This window comes from Ruditapes philippinarum, unplaced genomic scaffold (genome assembly GCF_026571515.1).
Source record: "Ruditapes philippinarum isolate M1 unplaced genomic scaffold, ASM2657151v2 ctg155_1_1_1_1, whole genome shotgun sequence".
NCBI lineage: Eukaryota > Metazoa > Mollusca > Bivalvia > Venerida > Veneridae > Ruditapes > Ruditapes philippinarum.
The window spans coordinates 114,048-134,566 of NW_026865697.1; the positions used below are offsets into that span (position 1 = coordinate 114,048).

General features: G+C 32.6%; 2 protein-coding genes across 2 annotated transcripts in view; one reads left to right on the plus strand and one right to left on the minus strand.

Moving 5' to 3' along the window:
- The first annotated feature begins 2,846 nt into the window (after positions 1 to 2,846).
- LOC132730026 (L-sorbose 1-dehydrogenase-like) lies at positions 2,847 to 4,640 on the plus strand. The gene has a single exon (XM_060715871.1). It carries the CDS (start codon positions 2,847 to 2,849, stop codon positions 4,638 to 4,640), a length of 1,794 nt encoding a protein of 597 aa, XP_060571854.1.
- A 12,588-nt stretch (positions 4,641 to 17,228) lies between these two features.
- LOC132730024 (phospholipase DDHD1-like) overlaps positions 17,229 to 20,519 on the minus strand; it is a 42,882-nt gene continuing 39,591 nt past the window's right edge. The window contains 2 exon segments of the mRNA XM_060715868.1: positions 17,229 to 17,816; positions 18,765 to 18,947. Of these exon segments, the coding sequence (XP_060571851.1) occupies positions 17,662 to 17,816; positions 18,765 to 18,947 (338 nt within the window). The 3' untranslated portion in view covers positions 17,229 to 17,661.

The window sequence follows — 20,519 nt, forward strand, 5'->3', positions numbered from 1 at the left end:
ATGTTGGAATGGGGTTAAGTTCACAGGAGTTTTGGCGAATTGCGAATGATTTTTGATATTTCCATATCAGAGACTACTGAAAGGTTTGAAAATTGCTCTCCATTAAAAGGTGCTTCAGGGAACAGTGTCTGTGTGGTGGTAAGACTTGGTCCTGGCTTTACCATTATGTATGCCTTCAACCTTATCCACAAAGAAGTCAGTAGAGTCATTTGCTAGAACGTTTGCAGGTTTACCAGATGGCAGCACAACATCGGTGTTTGCATCCATCAAATGCCGGGTCACTTTGTTAAGGCTTTTCATATACAACCACATGACTTCTTTCTCGGTGTAGTATTTGACCTTGGACAGATTTAGAAGCTTTTTCGTAACAGCGCATTGGTTTCTTTAAATTAAGAATGGCAATTTTCAATCCAGTCAAACGCCACTTACACTCTAACTGACGCCTTAAATGTTTAGCATCATGTAGTTCTTGGGAATACCACGTTTTCATTGGTCTTAGAACAATGCTCTTGGACGTGCGTGTTTGTCAAGAAGGAGAGAAAGGCCGTTATTGTAGGCATCGACTAGTTCATCAACATTGGAGCTTTCTTTGACACCTTTTAAAATATCAGATGTCAAAATATCTGTTTTAAACTCATTAACATGTATTGATTTTAATTTTCTGTAAGTCAAAGTTTTTCGTACTGGTGGTGGTTTTGATACACTAGCATTAAATACAACAGCGAAGTGATCACGAGACGTGTTTCCATTATTGACTGGGAGTCCAGGATCACATATTTCTACATTTGATACTTTTGAGTCTGTATCTCTGGTATCTCAAGAAATGTACTAGTCTTAAAGCCGTTGTGTTTGTTTGGAGGCGGCATATATACTACAGCTTATCGTAGAGAAAAGTTTCTTACAGTGATGTTGCAGTCCATATATTCAAACGAGGTAATATTAGCATTGCGACTGGATGCAAACATAATAAGTTTTGTAGTTGCCTTGTAAATAACCGCTTCTCCACCACCACGACCTTAGCGAGGAACATGGGAAATTTTGTACCAACTAGGTACTAATTCGGCAATACATGCTTTAGCAGACCATTGTCATAAAGTATGCAAGCAATGAAAAGAATATTCACAATTAAGACCACCTCACAATTAAGACCACTTTGGGCCGCCAGCGCATATGATAGTCTTAATTATGGGCTTTTACTGTATAAATGTAAAACAAAAAGTTAAACTATATCATGTAAAATAAAGGCATCATTTGAATTAAAATTGTTTTCTGTTAAATCTGAAAGTATCAATGTCAATCAAATTGTAATCATAATTACTAACTGAATTTTAGCTGTAATTGATTGATTACAATTGAATTAATCAATTTTGGGCAAGGTAATCAATTACATGATGATTACAGTTTAATCATGTAATCGATTAATAAAATCAATGATTTCAATGAATGTTTACCCCAGGTCTGCCAAGATGCCCTAGATCGTTCACCTGACCCATCAAACTTATCCGAGTTATTACCAAGACAAGCATTCTCACCAAGTTTCATGACGCGTGAGTCAAAAATGTTACCACTAGAGTGTTAACAAGGATTTTCCATATTTGAGCAGTGTGACTTAGTTTTATAACGTTCAGACCAATTTCCGGGATATTGGATCAAAACAGTAGCCACTACAGTTTTAACAAGATTTTTTCTATTTCTATCTTCTGTTACCTAGTTTTTTTTATCCAAGATGACCCATGTTCGAACCCATTCGAGCAGTTACCAAGACAAGCATTCATTGAACGTTCATTGAACACCGTCTTTCCTTGTTGATCTTGTTTATCATATTTTAGAAATCATCAAAACAAACTTTCAGACAATTTTTCAGGATATTTGGATCAAAACACTTGCCACAAGTGTGTTAACAAGATTTATCTATTTCTAGCTCCTGTGACCTAGATTTTCATATGAGATGACCCACGTTCGAACTCATCCGAGCAATTACATAGACAAGCATCCTGACAAAGTTTGGTGACAATAAAAGTCACAAATGTGACCACTAGAATGGTAACAACATTTTTCTATGTTTGGGCGATATGACCTTGTTTTTGACCCTAGGTGACCCGTATTCGAACTTGACCTAGAAATCCTCAAAACAAAGTTTTAAACCAAGTTTTTCGTCCGAGATGACCTATGTTTGAACTCATCTGAGCAATTACCTAGACAAACATCCTGACAAAATTTTGATGATGCTAGCTCAGGTGAGCTAAAAATCTTTAAACCTTTTTTATCCCATCACTTCAAACATCAGTTCATTAAACCACCTTACAAAGTATAAGCATATCGAAAAGTAAGAAAAATGCACAAAGTCCCGTTTATATAAATATTTTTACTCAAATAATTAAAGTATAACATTACAAAAATTCCCTATGTTTATAACGTTATATTACTTTATTAGGTTTCATTAAAGTCAATGAAGTCAAGTTGTCTTCAGTTTTTTTTAAATAACCAGATGTTATAGAAAAAGTATTCTTTACATTAAATATTTTCTGCTTAGATAGTTTATGCATCTGTGCTTTTATCATAATCATATAACCACAATCCGAGTTTATTAAACCATGAATAATTCAGATAAAATGATTTGAAATTTCAATACAACGACAAATTATATGAGCGCAACGATTCGTAAAAGGTATATCAAGTTACAACCTTTATGAACATACCTGTAAAGGCTTTATTTAAGTCATACCTGAATGAATAACAGTGCCGTAGATGTAATAAGTTAATATTTTGAAGGGTATATAAGTTACAGGAGAGCGTTATAGTTTTTGAACAACATTTTCGTTTTAAAATAACTGACAAATGTTGATATGGAATTTACAAAGTTTACTGCATTTGTTGTATTTGTATTAGCAATTGGGTATCAAGTGGTGTTAAGATATAGAAATAGACCTAGCCTTGGAGAAACTTTAATAACTGAAACATTAAAGGATGAATATGACTATGTAATTGTGGGTGCTGGATCGGCCGGTTCCGTTCTAGCGGCCAGATTGTCAGAGGATTCCAAATATAGCGTTCTTCTTCTTGAAGCCGGAGAACATTTCGATTATGACCCTAATGTTCACATACCGGTTTTAGCTTTTGAATATCTTCATTCAGATCTTGCCTGGCTCTATAAAAGCGAAAAGGAGGAAGGGGCGTTTCTAGGGCTAAAAGATGAAACAGCTGTGCTCAACAGAGGAAAAGGTATTGGAGGGTCAAGTCTGATCAATGCGTGCATGTATTCCAGAGGCAGTCCTTTCGACTTCGATGATTGGGAAAAGAAATATGGTTGCAAGGGATGGGGATTCAATGATTTACTTCCATATTTCAAGAAAGCTGAGGATATTCAAATTGAGCATTTAGAAACATCAGATTACCATGGAAAGGGTGGCCCAATTGCTGTTACAGAATCAGAATCTACGCCTCTTACTGATTATTTTATGAGGGCATTTAAAGCATTAGGTTATAAAGAGACGGATTATAATGGCAAAATCCAAACTGGGGTTAGCCGTGTCCAAAATACAGTAAGAAATGGAGTTCGAAGTAGTACCGGTTTAGAATACCTTGGTAAATTTGGCAGAAAGGAAAACCTTGATATTTCTACAAATAGTTTTGTTACAAAAATGAAAATTGAAAACAGTGTTGCAACAGGAGTTTATTTTATAAAAAATGGAATAAAACGACTTGTCAAGGCAAAGAGAGACATTATTTTGTCAGGTGGCACATTTAATTCGCCAAAACTGTTAATGTTGTCAGGTGTAGGACCAAAAGATCACTTAAAAAATGTTGGTATCCCATTAATAAAGGATTTACCTGTTGGAAAGAAGCTTGATGACCATATAAGCATAGCAATTTCCTCTAGAATAAACCAATCTGTACATTTGGATAAACAAAAAGCACAGAGTATATGGGCTCTTCTTGAGTACACATTGTTTGGAACAGGACCTTTAACTTCACTAGCTGACAGTGTCGCGTTTCTTCATATTGACAAGGCAAGGATTGGAAAAGAGCGGCCTGACTTCATGGCCTTTTTAGTACCTACTACTTTCGGCGATAACAAGTTTCTTGGTTACAATGAAACAGTTGCAAGTGAGTTAATTTACCCGTACGTTAATACACCCGGATTTAATATCATGTTAACATTAGTGCATCCAAAGGGCATCGGAAGTGTACGATTACAAAGTACTGATCCGTTTGACAGTCCTATATTAGATACAAACCATCTAAAAGACAGGCGAGATGAGAATGCTCTCCTAGCTGGAATTCGTATAATTGAAGAAATGTTGTCAACAGAAGCGATGAAAAGCATTAAAGCTGACTTAGGTATGAATAAGGCGTCATTTTGTTCTCAGCATGAATTTAGATCAGATGATTTCTGGCGATGTATGCTCCGTCATATTTCGGTCAGTTTCTATCACTCAACAAGTACATGTAAGATGGGAACGAAAGGAGATCCTACTAGAGTTGTAGACTTAGATTTGAAAGTTCAAGGAATCAAAAATCTACGTGTTTGCGACGCCTCTGTACTTCCAGCAGTTCCATCTGCCAACACAAACGCAGCTGTTATTGCAGTCGCGGAAAAATTTGCTGATATGATAAAAATAGAAAGACTTAAAGCATAATGAAGTTCATGTTTATTTTGTGATAACATAACGTGTTAATCCGTACGTTACGTTTTTACGTTGCTTACATTTATGTGAAATGTGTTGAAATTTGTAAACAAAACATATGTTTTCTTATGAGTTTTTTCATATGTATGAACTGACAACTTAAAATATGTATAAATTATTCGTATCAGTATTCGTTCTAAAATGTAGCGTTGAAATGTGAAGCAAATAGTATAAAATTTATTCATTGTTATCATATTATCATATATCATTTTCTAATTAATTGTTTAGTACCGCCAATCACTGTTTATTAATGATTAATGATGACTAGAGTGTTAGCGTGCGTGCGTTTGAATTTGTGGTTATAACATGTTTGTTGACATGAAATACTGTATTTCTTAATTAAGGTTTTAAATTTTGATAATAGAATTCATGCATAAATAAGAATTATTTAAATCTTATTACTCTTAACAAATGTGTTGCCAGCGCTTCTTTGAAGCATGGATGACGCTAATATAAAAAGCAATAAATGATTTAAACAGGTACAACCGGACACTGACTTACTTAATATAACTGTTTAAGTCGATATTATAAAGTAAAAAAATCCGCATTATGTGATGCACCTGTCCGTCTGTCTGTTATCAATTTCATGTCCGCTCTGTATCTTTGTAACAAAATGAAATAAAAACATGCAACATAATGAGACAATGTACAGAGCGCAAGTTTAGGGTTTCTCATTCAGGGTTACATTTAGTCATTCAAGATTTCGTGTCCGGTCTGTATCCTTTGAACCGATGTAATGAATGATAACGATGTGCAGTGCAGAACGCAGGTTATAGCTTTCTCAGGCGTTACACTGACTTATTTAAAAGCTTTATATATGTTTATTTCAATCGAAGGGAGATTACTGTGTATGTATTTGTTTATTATATCTCCTTTTACTAATAAAATGTAATACCTTATAGCTTATTTAATATTTTTGACTGTCGAGATCATAATTATTGTTGAGGACATTTAAGGGGTCGAGTATATGATTAATTTATTTTGAATTGAGACTGTATTTGTACTTAAAACTTGTATATATGTTAATTCAATGCAGTATAACTACATACAATCTGACTAAAGCTCAGATCTACTTAAGTTATTCCTTGCATGTATCTGAGAACCACCGTATTTGTTTCGCCTTAATTGTGAGTAAGCTATTTTAGCCATGCAAACAAACCGTCCTTTACAGATAGACTTGACGCAATCGGAACGTCCTCGGCTATTATTCATAATAACCTCGGAGTTAATACGGATTGAAAGTAGTTCTACAACGTGTTTTCAAATGTTAACAGCAACAGAGAGTGTAATCTTTTGATAATGTAAAACGAATGTTATTTATATTATTTTCATGATTTGTTAAATGCATGTGTAGTATATCACTAGATTTGTAATGAAATAAATTTTCTAGTGATGCATTGTTTATCTCAGTATAGTTTATTTATATTTATAATCAACTTTTTTACACGCACTTCGCAAACCAACATATATTTGACATCCAAAGGAAAATCAAGTCTGTTTCGATCAGTACAATTATGATTGAACATATGTCTAAAACCATTTTTAATTTAAATATGCCCACTGATGTACAAATATTACTGGTAGGCAATTTGTACTTTCGGTTTCTACAACCATAACAAAAAGTATATAAATGTATAAATAATGTACTGTTAACTTTTATATCTATGAATTTACTTATTTTATGTGGACTTTTACTTGATATATTGGAAAAATACTTGTCAACAACTACCAGCATACCGTACGTTGTCCGTGGAAGTAGAACAAATTTATATATTTATAAACCGCTCTTTTTTATTAACAGACTTTAATAGGAAAGCAATGTTAAGTTACAATGCTCAAAGATTAGATATTTGGATATTGTGGACTTCTACAAAAGTAATAAAAATAATGCCTCTGGGATCAGTATTTGTCCCGACCAAGGGTTCGTTTATTTAATGTAGGCTCATATAGGAAGACACATTTAAATTTTAAACATAAGTTGTCCTGACAGACCCAATAAGTTAAAATCCGTTGAGAAATAAAGGAGAAGTTGCAAGGAAAAAATATTTATGATTGTCTGCACATCGGTCTTTCATCAATCTTTATACTTTTTTTCCTTTCAGAAAATCTTTTTAATAAAATTGTTGCTTATAACGACATTCAGTGTAATATAAAAATGATTTTTAAGTAGTGCATTTCTAGCATTTAATCTCAGGTGAGCGATCTTAAGCGATAATGGACCTCTTGTTTCATATAAATTTTTAACTGACTTGATCGTTGGTATCTGTTTTTCGTATCCGCGCATGGTATACCTATAATTTAAGTGCACTGACATTATACAGATTCAAGTCAATTATCTAAACATATTGGAGAGAAAAGGGGAACACTCTTGAATAATCAAACGACCCGAGTTTGAACGGGTATTCTTTTTGATATGCAATCAGGAAGTTTGCATATAAATATAGCATTTATACAATGGTAGTTTTTAATATGATATGCAGTATGCTGTCAAATGATCCCTTAATCATCAAAATATGATTTACAATCTGACATATAATACGTTGAAATAAGTTATTGTAGTTAAAATGCATATTATGTCAAAACAGCTTGCAGCTATGATCAGTTTACCAGTTAAATATTCACATCGACTTCGGTAAATATAAGGGATATAAAATTCGTGTTGTATTATTTTGGGTGTGAACAGGAAAATGTACTGCTTAAATATACTTGCTATATTCTATCACTAACTCCTGTCTTCAGATTAACAAGAACAACTCAAGAAAGGCCCTAATGTGAATTTGTTTGAGTAATCAAAGATACTCTTTATATTAGGTAAGAGACCCATTCAAGACTTTTTCAAACATACAACATTAGGGTAACACTCAGAAATTGGCTAGTACACTCAGAGGTACTTATAACCCGACACTTACATTTTTCGGTATAACTTGGTTATTTGTGAACAGATTTTGTTCAGTTTTTGAACATACAAAATTTAACATATCATACTTATTTATCTAGACTTTTACTTCCAATTCATTAACAAGAAAATAGAGAAAATAACAAAACAAATATGTAACTGAAAAATGAAAAAATCAAATTGACTGTAGATATCGTAACACAATGAAGTCTCTAAACCCAACTGATTCTGTATAATTACCAGTTCTAATACTTTCTGTGTCATCCCCTGACTATAACAAAGTGTAAACACCTGTCTCATGGTTATGACGCAGTGAAGGCTTGGGGAATATTTCTCCATTCCGGAATAAGGGCTTCCTCGAGTTCCAGCAAGTCCTGCATTCCAAGTCACCAGATCTAAACATCACAATTGTCGGTTGAATTGAACAGGCCTGTGAAAAAGCGGCCAAAAGCTCCTCGCAATTTGCTGGAACACGAGCAAGTCCTTATTTAGAAATAGAGAACTGTGAGGCAGAGGTGTTTAAACTTTGTTATAGCCAATTGGGAGGACATACAAAGTGTTAGAACTGGTAAACATACAGATTTAATGGGATTCAGAGACTTTTTCATTGTGTTACCATTTTTACAGTCATCTTGTGACTTTTCATTTTACAGTAGCCTATTTGTTTTGCTTTTTTTTCTATTTTCTTATCGATGAATTGTAAATATAATTCCAATTACATGAAGTAGTAAGTATGATATGTTGAAATTTGTAAAGTCCAAATTTGAACAAAATCCATTCACAAATAACGCATTTATACAGAAAAATGTCAGTGTCGGGTTATAAGTGCCTCTGAGTGTATTACCACGAACAAGTATCTTCTTAAAAGGTACTTCTTGGTATTATTGAAGCAACAGTTTTACAAACTACCATGCTACAATATTCTGTTAAAAGCCATACGCCAAGTGTAATATTTTATAAAAATTAGCTTGGTTTCTTCAAATAAAAACAAAACAAAGTGTATTATATTAAAGCTTTTTTCTTTTGATAGTAACATTACTAACAGAAAATAATTGCTATTTCAAACTTTCATTTCCCAATACCTTTTTGCCTATTATACATGTTTATAAGTTTAATATAGAAACAAAAGCTAATACCCATATAAATACATTGTTTCTCAACAACACAAGTTGTATTAATACAAAAAACAACATAAACTGTATGAAATATAAAAAAGCTAAAGTAATACAATTTATCACAGATAATAAACATTGCAAGGCCAGAATATTTTAATTAAACAAAATCATTAAACCTTTTTTATGCCCAAACATTGCTTAAACTAGAGGATGCTTTTGTAAAAAAGCGCATGTCTCCCCCACTGCACTGTGACCTTGACCTTTGACCTACTGACCCCAAAAACAATAGGGAACATCTGCTCTATAAGACCAATCATCCTATGAAGTTTGAGGGCTGTAGGTCAAAAGGAACTCTAGTTATCATCCGGAAACGAGAAATTGACCAACGGTCACTGTGACCTTGACCTTTGACCTACTGACCCCAAAAACAATAGGGATCATCTGCTCTATAAGACCAATCATCCTATGAAGTTTGAGGGCTGTAGGTCAAAAGGAACTCTAGTTATCATCCGGAAACGAGAAATTGACCAACGGTCACTGTGACCTTGACCTTTGAACTACTGACCCAAAAACAATAGGGATCATCTGCTCAATAAGCCCAATCATCCTATGAAGTTTGAGGTCTGTAGGTCTAAAGGAACTCTAGTTATCATCCGGAAACGAGAAATTGACCAACGGTCAGTGTGACCTTGACCTTTGACCTACTGACCCAAAAAACAATAGGGATCATCAGCTCTATAAGACCAATCATCCTATGAAGTTTGAGGACTGTAGGTCAAAAGGAACTCTAGTTATCATCCGGAAACGAGAAATTGACCAACGGTCACTGTGACCTTGACCTTTGACCTACTGACCCCAAAAACAATAGGGATCATCTGCTCTATAAGACCAATCATCCTATGAAGTTTGAGGGCTGTAGGTCAAAAGGAACTCTAGTTATCATCCGGAAACGAGAAATTGACCAACGGTCACTGTGACCTTGACCTTTGACCTACTGACCCCAAAAACAATAGGGATCATCAGCTCTATAAGACCAATCATCCTATGAAGTTTGAGGGCTGTAGGTCAAAAGGAACTCTAGTTATCGTCCGGAAACGAAGAATGGACGGACGGACGGACTGACGGACGGACGGACTGACGGACTGACGGACGGACGGACTGACGGACGGACGGACAGGGCAAAAACAATATGTCTCCCCCCGAGGTGGGGGAGACATAATTAGCGCACCTAACTAGGTATAAGCATATAGAAAAATAAAGAAAATGCACATAGATTATCCTATAGGTTGTGCAGTTTATACGAAAATGTATACCTGTAAAACTACATTCAAATAATTAAAGTATAACATTACAAAAGTACCCTTTAAACATACAATCATGTTTATTATGTTTTATCACGTTTCATTTGCAAGTCAAGTTTAACGGTGTGCAGTCTCTTTATAATAACCAGATGTTATAGAGAAAGTATTGTATACATTTAACATATTTCTGCTAAGATAGCATATGAATCTGTGTTTTATCATAATCATATAACCACAATCTGACTTTCATAAAGCATAAATAATTCAGAAAAATATGATTTGAAATTTCATCAGAACTACAAATTGTATGCTAAGTGTTACCAATGCAAACAAACTTTTCCATACTTTTCAAAAAGAATATAATTGAGCTGCGTCATGACAAAACCAACATAATGCGTTTGCGACCAGCATGGATCAAGACCAGCCTGCGCATCCATGCTGTTTGCTATCGGTTTCTCTACTTGTTATAGAGTTTGTAAGCGAACAGCATGGATCCTGATCAGACTGCATGGATGCACAGGCTGGTCTGGATCCATGCTGGTCGCAAACCCATTATGGTTTTTCATGTTGGTTTTGTCATGACGCGGCTCATATATTATTCAAAGTTAATCATTTGTCATTTTTATTGCAATGGATATAAACAAGTAACATTTCAATATCTCAAATAAACAGAAACTTTTTAGGCGTATAGAACAATCATTAGGCTTTAGATTTAGTAAGCAGTTATGTTGTTAACAAAATATCAAATAAAATTGGCTATTTTAATACACATGAGCAAATTAATAAATCGAACAATTATAGAACACTATAATAGAAATTGAAGAACAAATAAACCAGCAAAACACTTATTCCTCAAGGAACAACATTAAAACTTAAACATGTATTGATGTGTTTGAATAATAAATACAATATTGAGTGCAGTCTTTTAAACAAGTGCATACCATGAAAAAACATCAATAAAACACAAATACTGTATTATATCTATTCAACTCTGAAAATAATGCTGAAATTGCCTTAGTTTGCCAATTAGAAACAAGTGATTTCCAATTTTAGACAAATTAGTTGTCAATTATCTTACAATCTTACAAAATATATTGCCAATTTTACAGAAGCTGGTGCATGAACAATGATTGCCTTGTTTGAATTAATGGTTATAACTTATGTAAATTACATTTATTGGCTGTATCACTGTCTGTTTAGGCCAAAATAAAGCATAAGTTTAATTATCAATATTTGTGAACACATGAATTATGTACTTGTAGCAATCCAAACATTTCTGATTAATATTTAATGTAACAAATGCTAGTATCTCAATAAAATAACTAACATATAAATTTTTCTCTGAGTCTTTTATGTTTGTTCTTCTATGGTTATTTTTGTTTATTTTTCCCATGAAAAAAATCTAACTTACTTACAAAATGACCAATATCACATGATTTTAGTACTAGAATTCTATCTATTTTCTTTTTTTTTTAATATTTCCACTCCTCTCTTTATGTAAAAGCAAAGTACTGCCACCATAAACTGAAAATCATGTTAATCTATTACACCAGAATAGATGCTTATATTCATACTAAGTATATTAAAGGTGTCAGCTTTAACTAGTAAAGAAAATATATGTATAAGTTGTTTATAAAATTTGGAAACATAAACACAAAATTTGGAATTGTAAACACAAAATTTGAAAACACAAACATATATATCAACAAGACAATTTTATATAACTTTATAACAAGTATTACAGCTCTAACAATACTGAAACGTTCAATCTTTGATGATACCCTAGTATGAGATTCTCGGCATTTATTGCACAAAGATGTAAACTTAGAGACATGCACAACAATATAATAAAATATAGTATCAGACTAGTAGTTAGCCATTTTTATTCTGAAGATGAGTATTTGTTCATTTTCTTATTGTTATCATAATGAAATTTCAAACTTGCATAAAGGTTACATTCACCATATTTTCAATCATAAGAAAACAGTGTAAAAACAAGAACACTTACTGTTATATAATGAAAACCTGATTTTACTACTTTGCCTATGTTTATTATACCAAGATTAATCACAATCTTACAAAATAATTCAGTAGTTTGTAATTGAGGGTTTTGTAATATCTCTGAAAAGGTAGAACCAAACAGTAAAATAAAGTCTCAAACCTTAACAAAATTCAGACTTCAAACAAAGTAAATAAACCTGATATTTTTAAACTGACCAAAAAAATATACTGAACACAAGATACATGTAAATTTCTTTTACATCTTCATGTAATGTAAGTATTCTATAGAACATATTAACTGAGGAAAAAACTTCTGCATTAAAGTAGAAAAAATACATACACATTTTGCAATAATTGTAAACTAGAACTGCCACTATCATGGCGTGAATACCCCCGCATACCACTTTGTCAGAATCAACAGTGGCCATTTAGAGCTCAATGACAACCTCCCTGCCAAATCTGAGGTTACTAAGCCAGTGCATTGCTAAGTTATGTATTCTACATGCTTCAAATGTGAAAATGTCAAAATCAATACATTGCGGACAGGACATTCTTTAGCAATTGAGAAGAAAAGCTTTTTTTGTCAAGGTCCCTGTGACCTTGACCTTTGACCCAGTGACCTCAAAATCAATAGGGGTCACCTTATAGTCATGATCAACATCCATACCAAATATGAAGACTGTGGGTCAAAGGAATCTTAAGTAAATGGGTGGACAAACTTTTTGAAGTCAAAGTCCCTATGACCTTGACCTTTGATCCAGTGACCTCAAAATCAAAAGGGGTCATCTACTAATCATGATCAACATCCATGTCAAATATGAAGACTGTGGGTCAAAGGAATCTAATGTTATTGGGCAGACAAAGTTTTTGAAGTCAAAGTCCCTGTGACCTTGACCTTTGACCTGGTGACCTCAAAATCAATAGGGGTCATCTACTAATCATGACTAACCTCCATGCCAAATATGACGACTGTAGGTCAAAGGAATCTTAAGTTATTGGGCAGACAAGCTTTTTGCAGTCAAGGCCCCTGTGACCTTGACCTTTGACCTGGTGACCTCAAAATCAATAGGGTCATCTACTAATCATGACTAACCTCCATGTCAAATATGAAGACTAAGGGTCAAAGGAATCTTAAGTTATTGGGCGGACAAGCTTTTTGAAGTCAAGGCCCCTGTGACCTTGACCTTTGACCTAGTGACCTCAAAATCAATAGGGGTCATCTACTAATCATGACTAACCTCCATGCCAAATATGAAGACTAAGGGTCAAAGGAATCTTAAGTTATTGGGCGGACAAGCTTTTTTGAAGTCAAGGCCCCTGTGACCTTGACCTTTGACCTAGTGACCTCAAAATCAATAGGGGTCATCTACTAATCATGACTAACCTCCATGCCAAATATGAAGACTAAGCGTCAAAGGAATTCTTAAGTTATTGGGGCGTACAAGCTTTTTTGAAGTCAAGGCCCCTGTGACCTTGACCTTTGACCTAGTGACCTCAAAATCAATAGGGGCCATCTACTAATCATGACTAAGCTCCATGCCAAATATGAAGACTAAGGGTCAAAGGAATCTTAAGTTATTGGGCGGACAAGAAAAAACCGACGGACGGACGGCCGGACGGACAGCCGGACGGACGGACAAGCTGATTCCAGTATACCCCCCTTACAACTTTGTTGTGCGGGGGTAAAATATAAGCAGATATGACTAACAGTCCTTATTATAACTCAAGCACTCTGAGACAAGAAAATTACTTATCATATGTATTTTAAGATGTTTATGACAATACATGATGAAGGTATTTATTATATAACCAACTGACTATAAAATCATTCCCCTGTCAATTCAGAATACAAAATCAATTTTGTTTTTGGTAGGATAGCCAATATCAAAATTACTAATATTTTTTCTATCAATATGTCACATACAAAAATATGTTCTTTGGAACTTATGAATACAGTAGAAGTCTCCCCTTAGCAATTATAAATACAAGATTTATAAGTCAGAAATTTATAAAAGATTTCAAGAAAATCTTGTTCAACTTAATCTTTGTTTAAACAATGACTTAAACAGAGTTCAAGTATTTATCTTTCTTATAAAACTGCTACATGTACTGGAATGTTTAGCAAGAAGCATATGAGACATGTTACTTGTTGCAGAGAGTAACTGGAATGTATATTTATATATTAATAGAATGTTAAATATGTACCAGTGTTATTCACTTAAAATACAAGTGTTACCCATTTCAAAGACAATATAGCCACAGGGAATTAATTCATTATTTCTTTGTTTTACATGTTATATTAATATAAATCTATCAACTGAAGTGAAGAACCCGCTTGACATTCTAAGTTTTCATAATCTGTTGGTTTTTTTTTTAATTTTTGGTCTGTCTTTTATGAATTTTGAAATTTTTGAGATAAAAATATTTAAATCTTTGCAATACATATAGTCAGGTCAAACTACACATGGATGTCTTGACTGGCCTGATTCTAAGACTATACATTGCAATAAAAATTTAAAGAGGCTATTCTATCTGTGACCAAGAAATAACCCATAAAATATTCATGTAACATACGTTCAAGTTCAAGATCTTTTTTTAAAGGGGCAATTCCATAAAAATTATTTAATGGATAAATGTACAGAAATCGTTTATACATACATGCATGTTTTATATGTTTTCAATATGACACACATAAAATTACTTAAACGTCAAATTACACAAGGATGTCTATGTCAAATAGATAAAAACAGGGAATTATATTCAAAAATAAAATTGCACCATTTAAATTACAGAATATCACGTCCTACAACATCAAAAACACTGCAACAACATGTAGGTATAAAATAATGGTAAACATATTTCAATTTGTTGTAAAAAAGTCTAAGGATAAAACTTATAGAGTACAATGTACCGGAACTGAATTTTGGCATAACAACACAATTTGCACTGGAATGTGAGATGATTGTCAAGCTTCTAGAACTACTTAAATACTCATACTTAATGTCTAACACTGATAACATTGATACAGCAGACTAGTTTTAAAGCTGGATAACCATACAGATAGTGAACATTTTACCCTTCAATTTAACTCAAAAATCAAAATATAAGACATATAAAAATTTTTCAAAAATAAAGATGAGGCAAAAAATTTAAATTTAAAAAATAATATAGTTAAATTATCCAAAATACTCACTGGAAATAATTCTGGTTATCTTTTTGGGTTTTTTTTAATGAAAACATGAAAGTCTTTATCATTTTAGGCATATTTAATTTTAAGCTAGACATTTTCCATTATCAACTTTTGATTAATTATCATCAAAAACAGTCAATCTTCAGATTTTTGGGCAGTTCAGCTCAATTGACAATGAAAAATAAGCATAATGTTCCTTTTAAACCTGGTAAGCAAAATTTCATTTCTGGATTCTTTGCAGAAATTACAAAAAATCCTTAAAATGCAATTAAGTGACAATATTCAGAAATGTAAGCACCAAATTGTGTAGTCGCATAGCCAATTCTATCATTATAAGTATACATTTTATGAGTGTGTAAAAACATGTTCCATAATTTTTCAAAAAAAAAAAAACCTGACTGACCTGTGAAATATTTTAACTTACCTTCTGGCTGCAAATGAATCTACCCGTGCAACCAGTACAGACTATAAGATAAGCTGACACAGCCAGTAGTTATTTTAAAATTTCCCTTAAAAATGATGAATGGTTTTGTCCAAACTGAAAGATGGACAAGTCCATTTAAGATATTTAGTAAGGAAAGAGTCAAATGCATAACAAAGATCACCTTGAGCTATAACATTGCATGGCAGTACAATTAACAACATGTATCTATATATGTTCAAGCACCTTTAGTGGCATAAGTAAACAAACAAAATAGTTTTACAAACATTGCAGTACCTAAATATAAACAACAAATTTGTTGTTACCTTAACCTTTAGCTACTTATTTTTAAACTTACTTTACAAATTAAAGGGACTCCACTGAGTTTTTTTTTTGACATAAAGGAACAGAAAATATTTTTTCAAGATTTTTGTATAACTAGATGTAAGTCTAGACCTGTATAACTTGTGTACACAATTAAAGATTGTTAGCTCACTCCGTTTTCCAGAAATAATCAATTTTATTGTGAAAATTGGTTCAAGAAAATGAAAAGTGTTGCAATGCTTTTCACTCAAATCGGCCAAAAATCGCATAAAAATCGAATTTTATACCATGCATATTTATACATCATCTATTGCTTGCTTTTCAAACTTAAGTGTATTAGTTGGTAGTACAAAATTTTTAGCCACATGGTACACTTGAATTAACAGTAAGAATAACTCCCAATAGCCTAGGGGAAACTAACATTACAAAAATTGTGAGGGGTTATAATACACAAAGTAGTCAGACTGCACAGATGTGACGACTTGTCTGACGATATTATATTGGCATAAGCGAATCACTATTAATGCTCGCAGTTACAAAGCTACAAATTAATAAAAGAACACATTACAGAACAGAACAATAATATAGAGGAAGCTTATGTTTGGCACACTTATATAAATACTTCAAATGATGAGAAAACTTAAGCTTAACTGATTAGAGAAGCAAGCTTATATGGACAGCAGTTTGATAAATTTATAAAACATTCATCAGTTAGTCATCAATCTAAAATTTGAACAGTTTCAACCTCTAAAATGAATATTGAATGTTTTGTTTTTGTTGTTTTTCTTCTTCAAATGAACTGGAACGTGGCCAATTACTCAATTATAGATATATTGTTTATTTTCAAAGCCATAAATATTCATAAGAAAAAATCTGAAATTTGTTGTAAAATGATCGATTGTAAAATGATTGACTATATAGATTGGCTTCAAGCAGTATTCAATATATAATTTAGTACCTAACCTATGTTTATATTCTATGGCTATTTTTTAGAGAATAACAATAAAAATTCCACAACCTTAGATAACAGCTCTAATAAGAAGTTTCTCTGTAACAATTCTAAACAGTTTGTATTTTACAGTGAAATCATAATAATTTTAGGCAGACTTTGTATCCATACATTTCATATTATTCTTTAAATACTAAAGGAAAGAAGGTCACTATAGAAATGTTATTATTTCAGTTTGCGAGGACAAGAGGACAAACTGGAGTGACAAAAATCTGACATCTTGTAAGCTTAAAAACTTAATGTTGACTAAATATGTTTAAGAGACTAGTCAATTTATCTATGATAAAGTAAAAGTTGTAATTTATTTGTTCCAGTTTAAAATCATTACTATTGCATAACATATGATATCTATAAAACAGCCTAAGTAAGATGTTACCGTCTCCATTACAATGTAGTCAGCCACATTTATTTGCCTTAACCACAAAATATCTGCCAGTAAATGAGCTGTGTCACGACAAAACCAACATAATGGGTTTGGGACCAGCATGGATCCAGACCAGCCTGCGCATCTGCGCAGTCTGATCAGGATCCATGCTGTTCGCTATCGGTTTCTCTACTTGTTATAGAGTTGGTAAGCAAACAGCATGGATCCTGATCAGACTGTGCGAAGGCGCAGGCTGGTCTGGATCCATGCTGGTCGCAAACCCATTATGTTGGTTTTGTCATGACGCGGCTCAAATTATGATGTTTTCACTGTATGTACATGTGTGATACAACTATGTTTCCTGTAATCTTGGATGTAGATGTGTAAGAATAAAACAAGCGATGTCTTTATTAGACCAGTATGCTGTATGAGATGTAACCATGGAGATATAACCACTTGTCAGACCTCCACTGTCTCGTAGTTGGTAGTCAAGTCTGTACTCGAGATCTGTATATACAAAATAAAATGTTAAGGCATGTTATTCCCCACAATTTATACATGTTCTGTTAGCAAAAATGATAAGTCAAATTAATAATTTACTCAATTATAAAGCAGCATAACGACTTAATCCCTCAAATTAAAAATTATAAAAGCATCCTGATGCAAAATCCAAATTTCAGCCCTAAGAAGTAATTACAGCCATTTTATCATGCAATGAAATAAAAATATCAACAAATTCTGTTTAAACTGCCAATACAAAGCAAACTTTAGTGATTATGCTAGTATGGTATAATTATGATATTAATATTTGTAATTTTTAGTGAAATGTCTATATTAGTATGAGAGAGAGAAAGCTTTGACCACTCACAGAAAATAAGACAAGATGTTACAATGTGAGACCATTGCTAGATTAAGCATTGTCCTAGCTTGTGACAGCTTAATAAAACCTGTTACCAGAATTAACAAGCCCCATTTCTAAATATGAATCAACCATCTTATTAATTATATAATTATTTGTGACATGTTATTTAACACAAATTTTGAATATTAACAGAAAGGGCCTACAGTTTCAAAATCTGAGGTCTATTTTAATAATATCCTTTACTAAGTAACTTGCTTTATAAGAGATTCATAAGGAACTCAAAATGAACTACAGCAAAACAGTTTGAGAATACATATCAACAGATAAAGCTTAAGTGACCATTGTGACCCTTAAACCTTGATAATTATGCAACAATCAGCTTTAACAATGAAGTAGAACCACCAACTTCAAAGTGCAGATAGATATATTCATTTTTGGTACCCAAACTGATCATGAACACTTACAGAATAAAAGACAGACAAATGCATTAACAATAATTACCATATTAGCCATGTACACCACCTAAACAAATATTAGAATAAATACAACAAATACATATGTATGGAGAGAAAAAATATTTGCACTTGTTTGACCTGTATGATCGATATCCTCCATTGATGACGTCTGCTGTGTACATTTAGACATAGATGACTTTTGCAAGATTTCAGCCTCCTTCTCGAGTTTGTTTAACATTTTGAGCTCAGCAGTCATGCTATCATTATCCATGCTCATGCTCTTTGTTATTGTACTAAACCAACCACCAACTGTATTATTCACTACGGTAAAAGGGAGAAAACAATAGTATGGTAAAGCGTTCTTCTTACTTTATCAATCATTTAATTCACTGTACCATGTAATTCATTAGAATATCATATATAATTGATACCATAAGTATTTTATTTCCCCTCAATTCTTGGATTTACTTTAAATACCACAATTACCTATATGATACAGGAAGGTCCCACATTATTCAAGTAATCAGTTAAAATGCTATGGTTAATAAATTAAGAAAACGAGAAGAAAGAAAGTCTGTCACCAATATGAACATACAGTTTAAGCATTTATTGCCACAAAAGATAAACATGTTAGTTATTACTAAAGAAAAGAAAAGAATATTTCCCTGGTAGCCTAGCATATAGGAACATGTATCTGTAAATATACTTTGTCATACATTACAGTATATTTTGTACTTAATTATTATGTAAAAAATGGTATTACTCATACCATAAAAAAATCAGAATTTATTGTTAACATAATTTTTTTTAAAACATAATACAAGTATTCTTACTGAATTACAGATATTCAATAATGATTTTATTTTTTTTATTTTTTAGTAAGCCATTAAGTTATGTATAATTTCAATTAAGCCATTATATGGTTTAATTGGATTGTATAACTTGATATACAAGTATTCTGATGATCGAGTTACATGTACACATGTAAGTAAGTACTTTTGCGGTATTTGCTGAGAAAGCAAAAATAATGTCCCTGCAAAGACATTCTTCCAGTACCCTATCAGAACTCTCTATGCAGAAAATAGTAAAATACATAATAAAATATATTTCCTTCACCAAGAAATAGAATCTAAAGAAAATAAAGAAACATAATAATGGGAAAACATAATGTATGCAAGAAAGTACAGTAACTGTCTACTATTTATGTTTCACACATGTTAGTAAATGAATTTATTATACATAAAGTATCAACTTGATTACTATATATATATATATATATCACACCAATAAAATGACAAGGTGTAAATTATTTTCTAATGCCACTTAATAATACATTTTTGACTGAAGTTAACAATTGCAAATAGCTGGATTTGAAAAAAAAATTTATACTGTGTAACTGGTAATTTATTACAATAACTTGAGTCTTAAGTCAGGAATTAAGTTTACACACCTCCTCTATTATTTGTGGCAGGTCTATATTTTTTAGATTGACCTGTTACACAAAAGAAAATCAGTTATGAACTCTATCTTTTGCACATGCAGAGGTCTAACCTTGGCAGAGACTCAATTCCCTAGAATTAGAGTTTTGACATTTTCCTAGAACTAGAGCTCTGAAACTTCCCTAGAACTAGAGTTTTGACATTTTCCTAGAACTAGAGCTCTGAAACTTCCCTAGAACTAGAGTTTGACATTTTCCTAGAACTATAGTTTCGACATTTCCCTCGAACTAGAGTTTTGACACTTCCCTAGAACCATGCATTCTAATATCTGACATTTAACTAGAGAAGTTTGCTATAATGAATAATAATTTTTCTATAAAGATTTTTCTATAAGTTTTGCATTTCTCATCATTATCTTTATATATATTTTATCTTTAGAATATAATAGTACAAG

Bases quoted from the DNA above. Each gene is read 5' to 3' on its own strand.
- LOC132730026 (XM_060715871.1), top strand. From the start codon at position 2,847: ATGGAATTTACAAAGTTTACTGCATTTGTTGTATTTGTATTAGCAATT.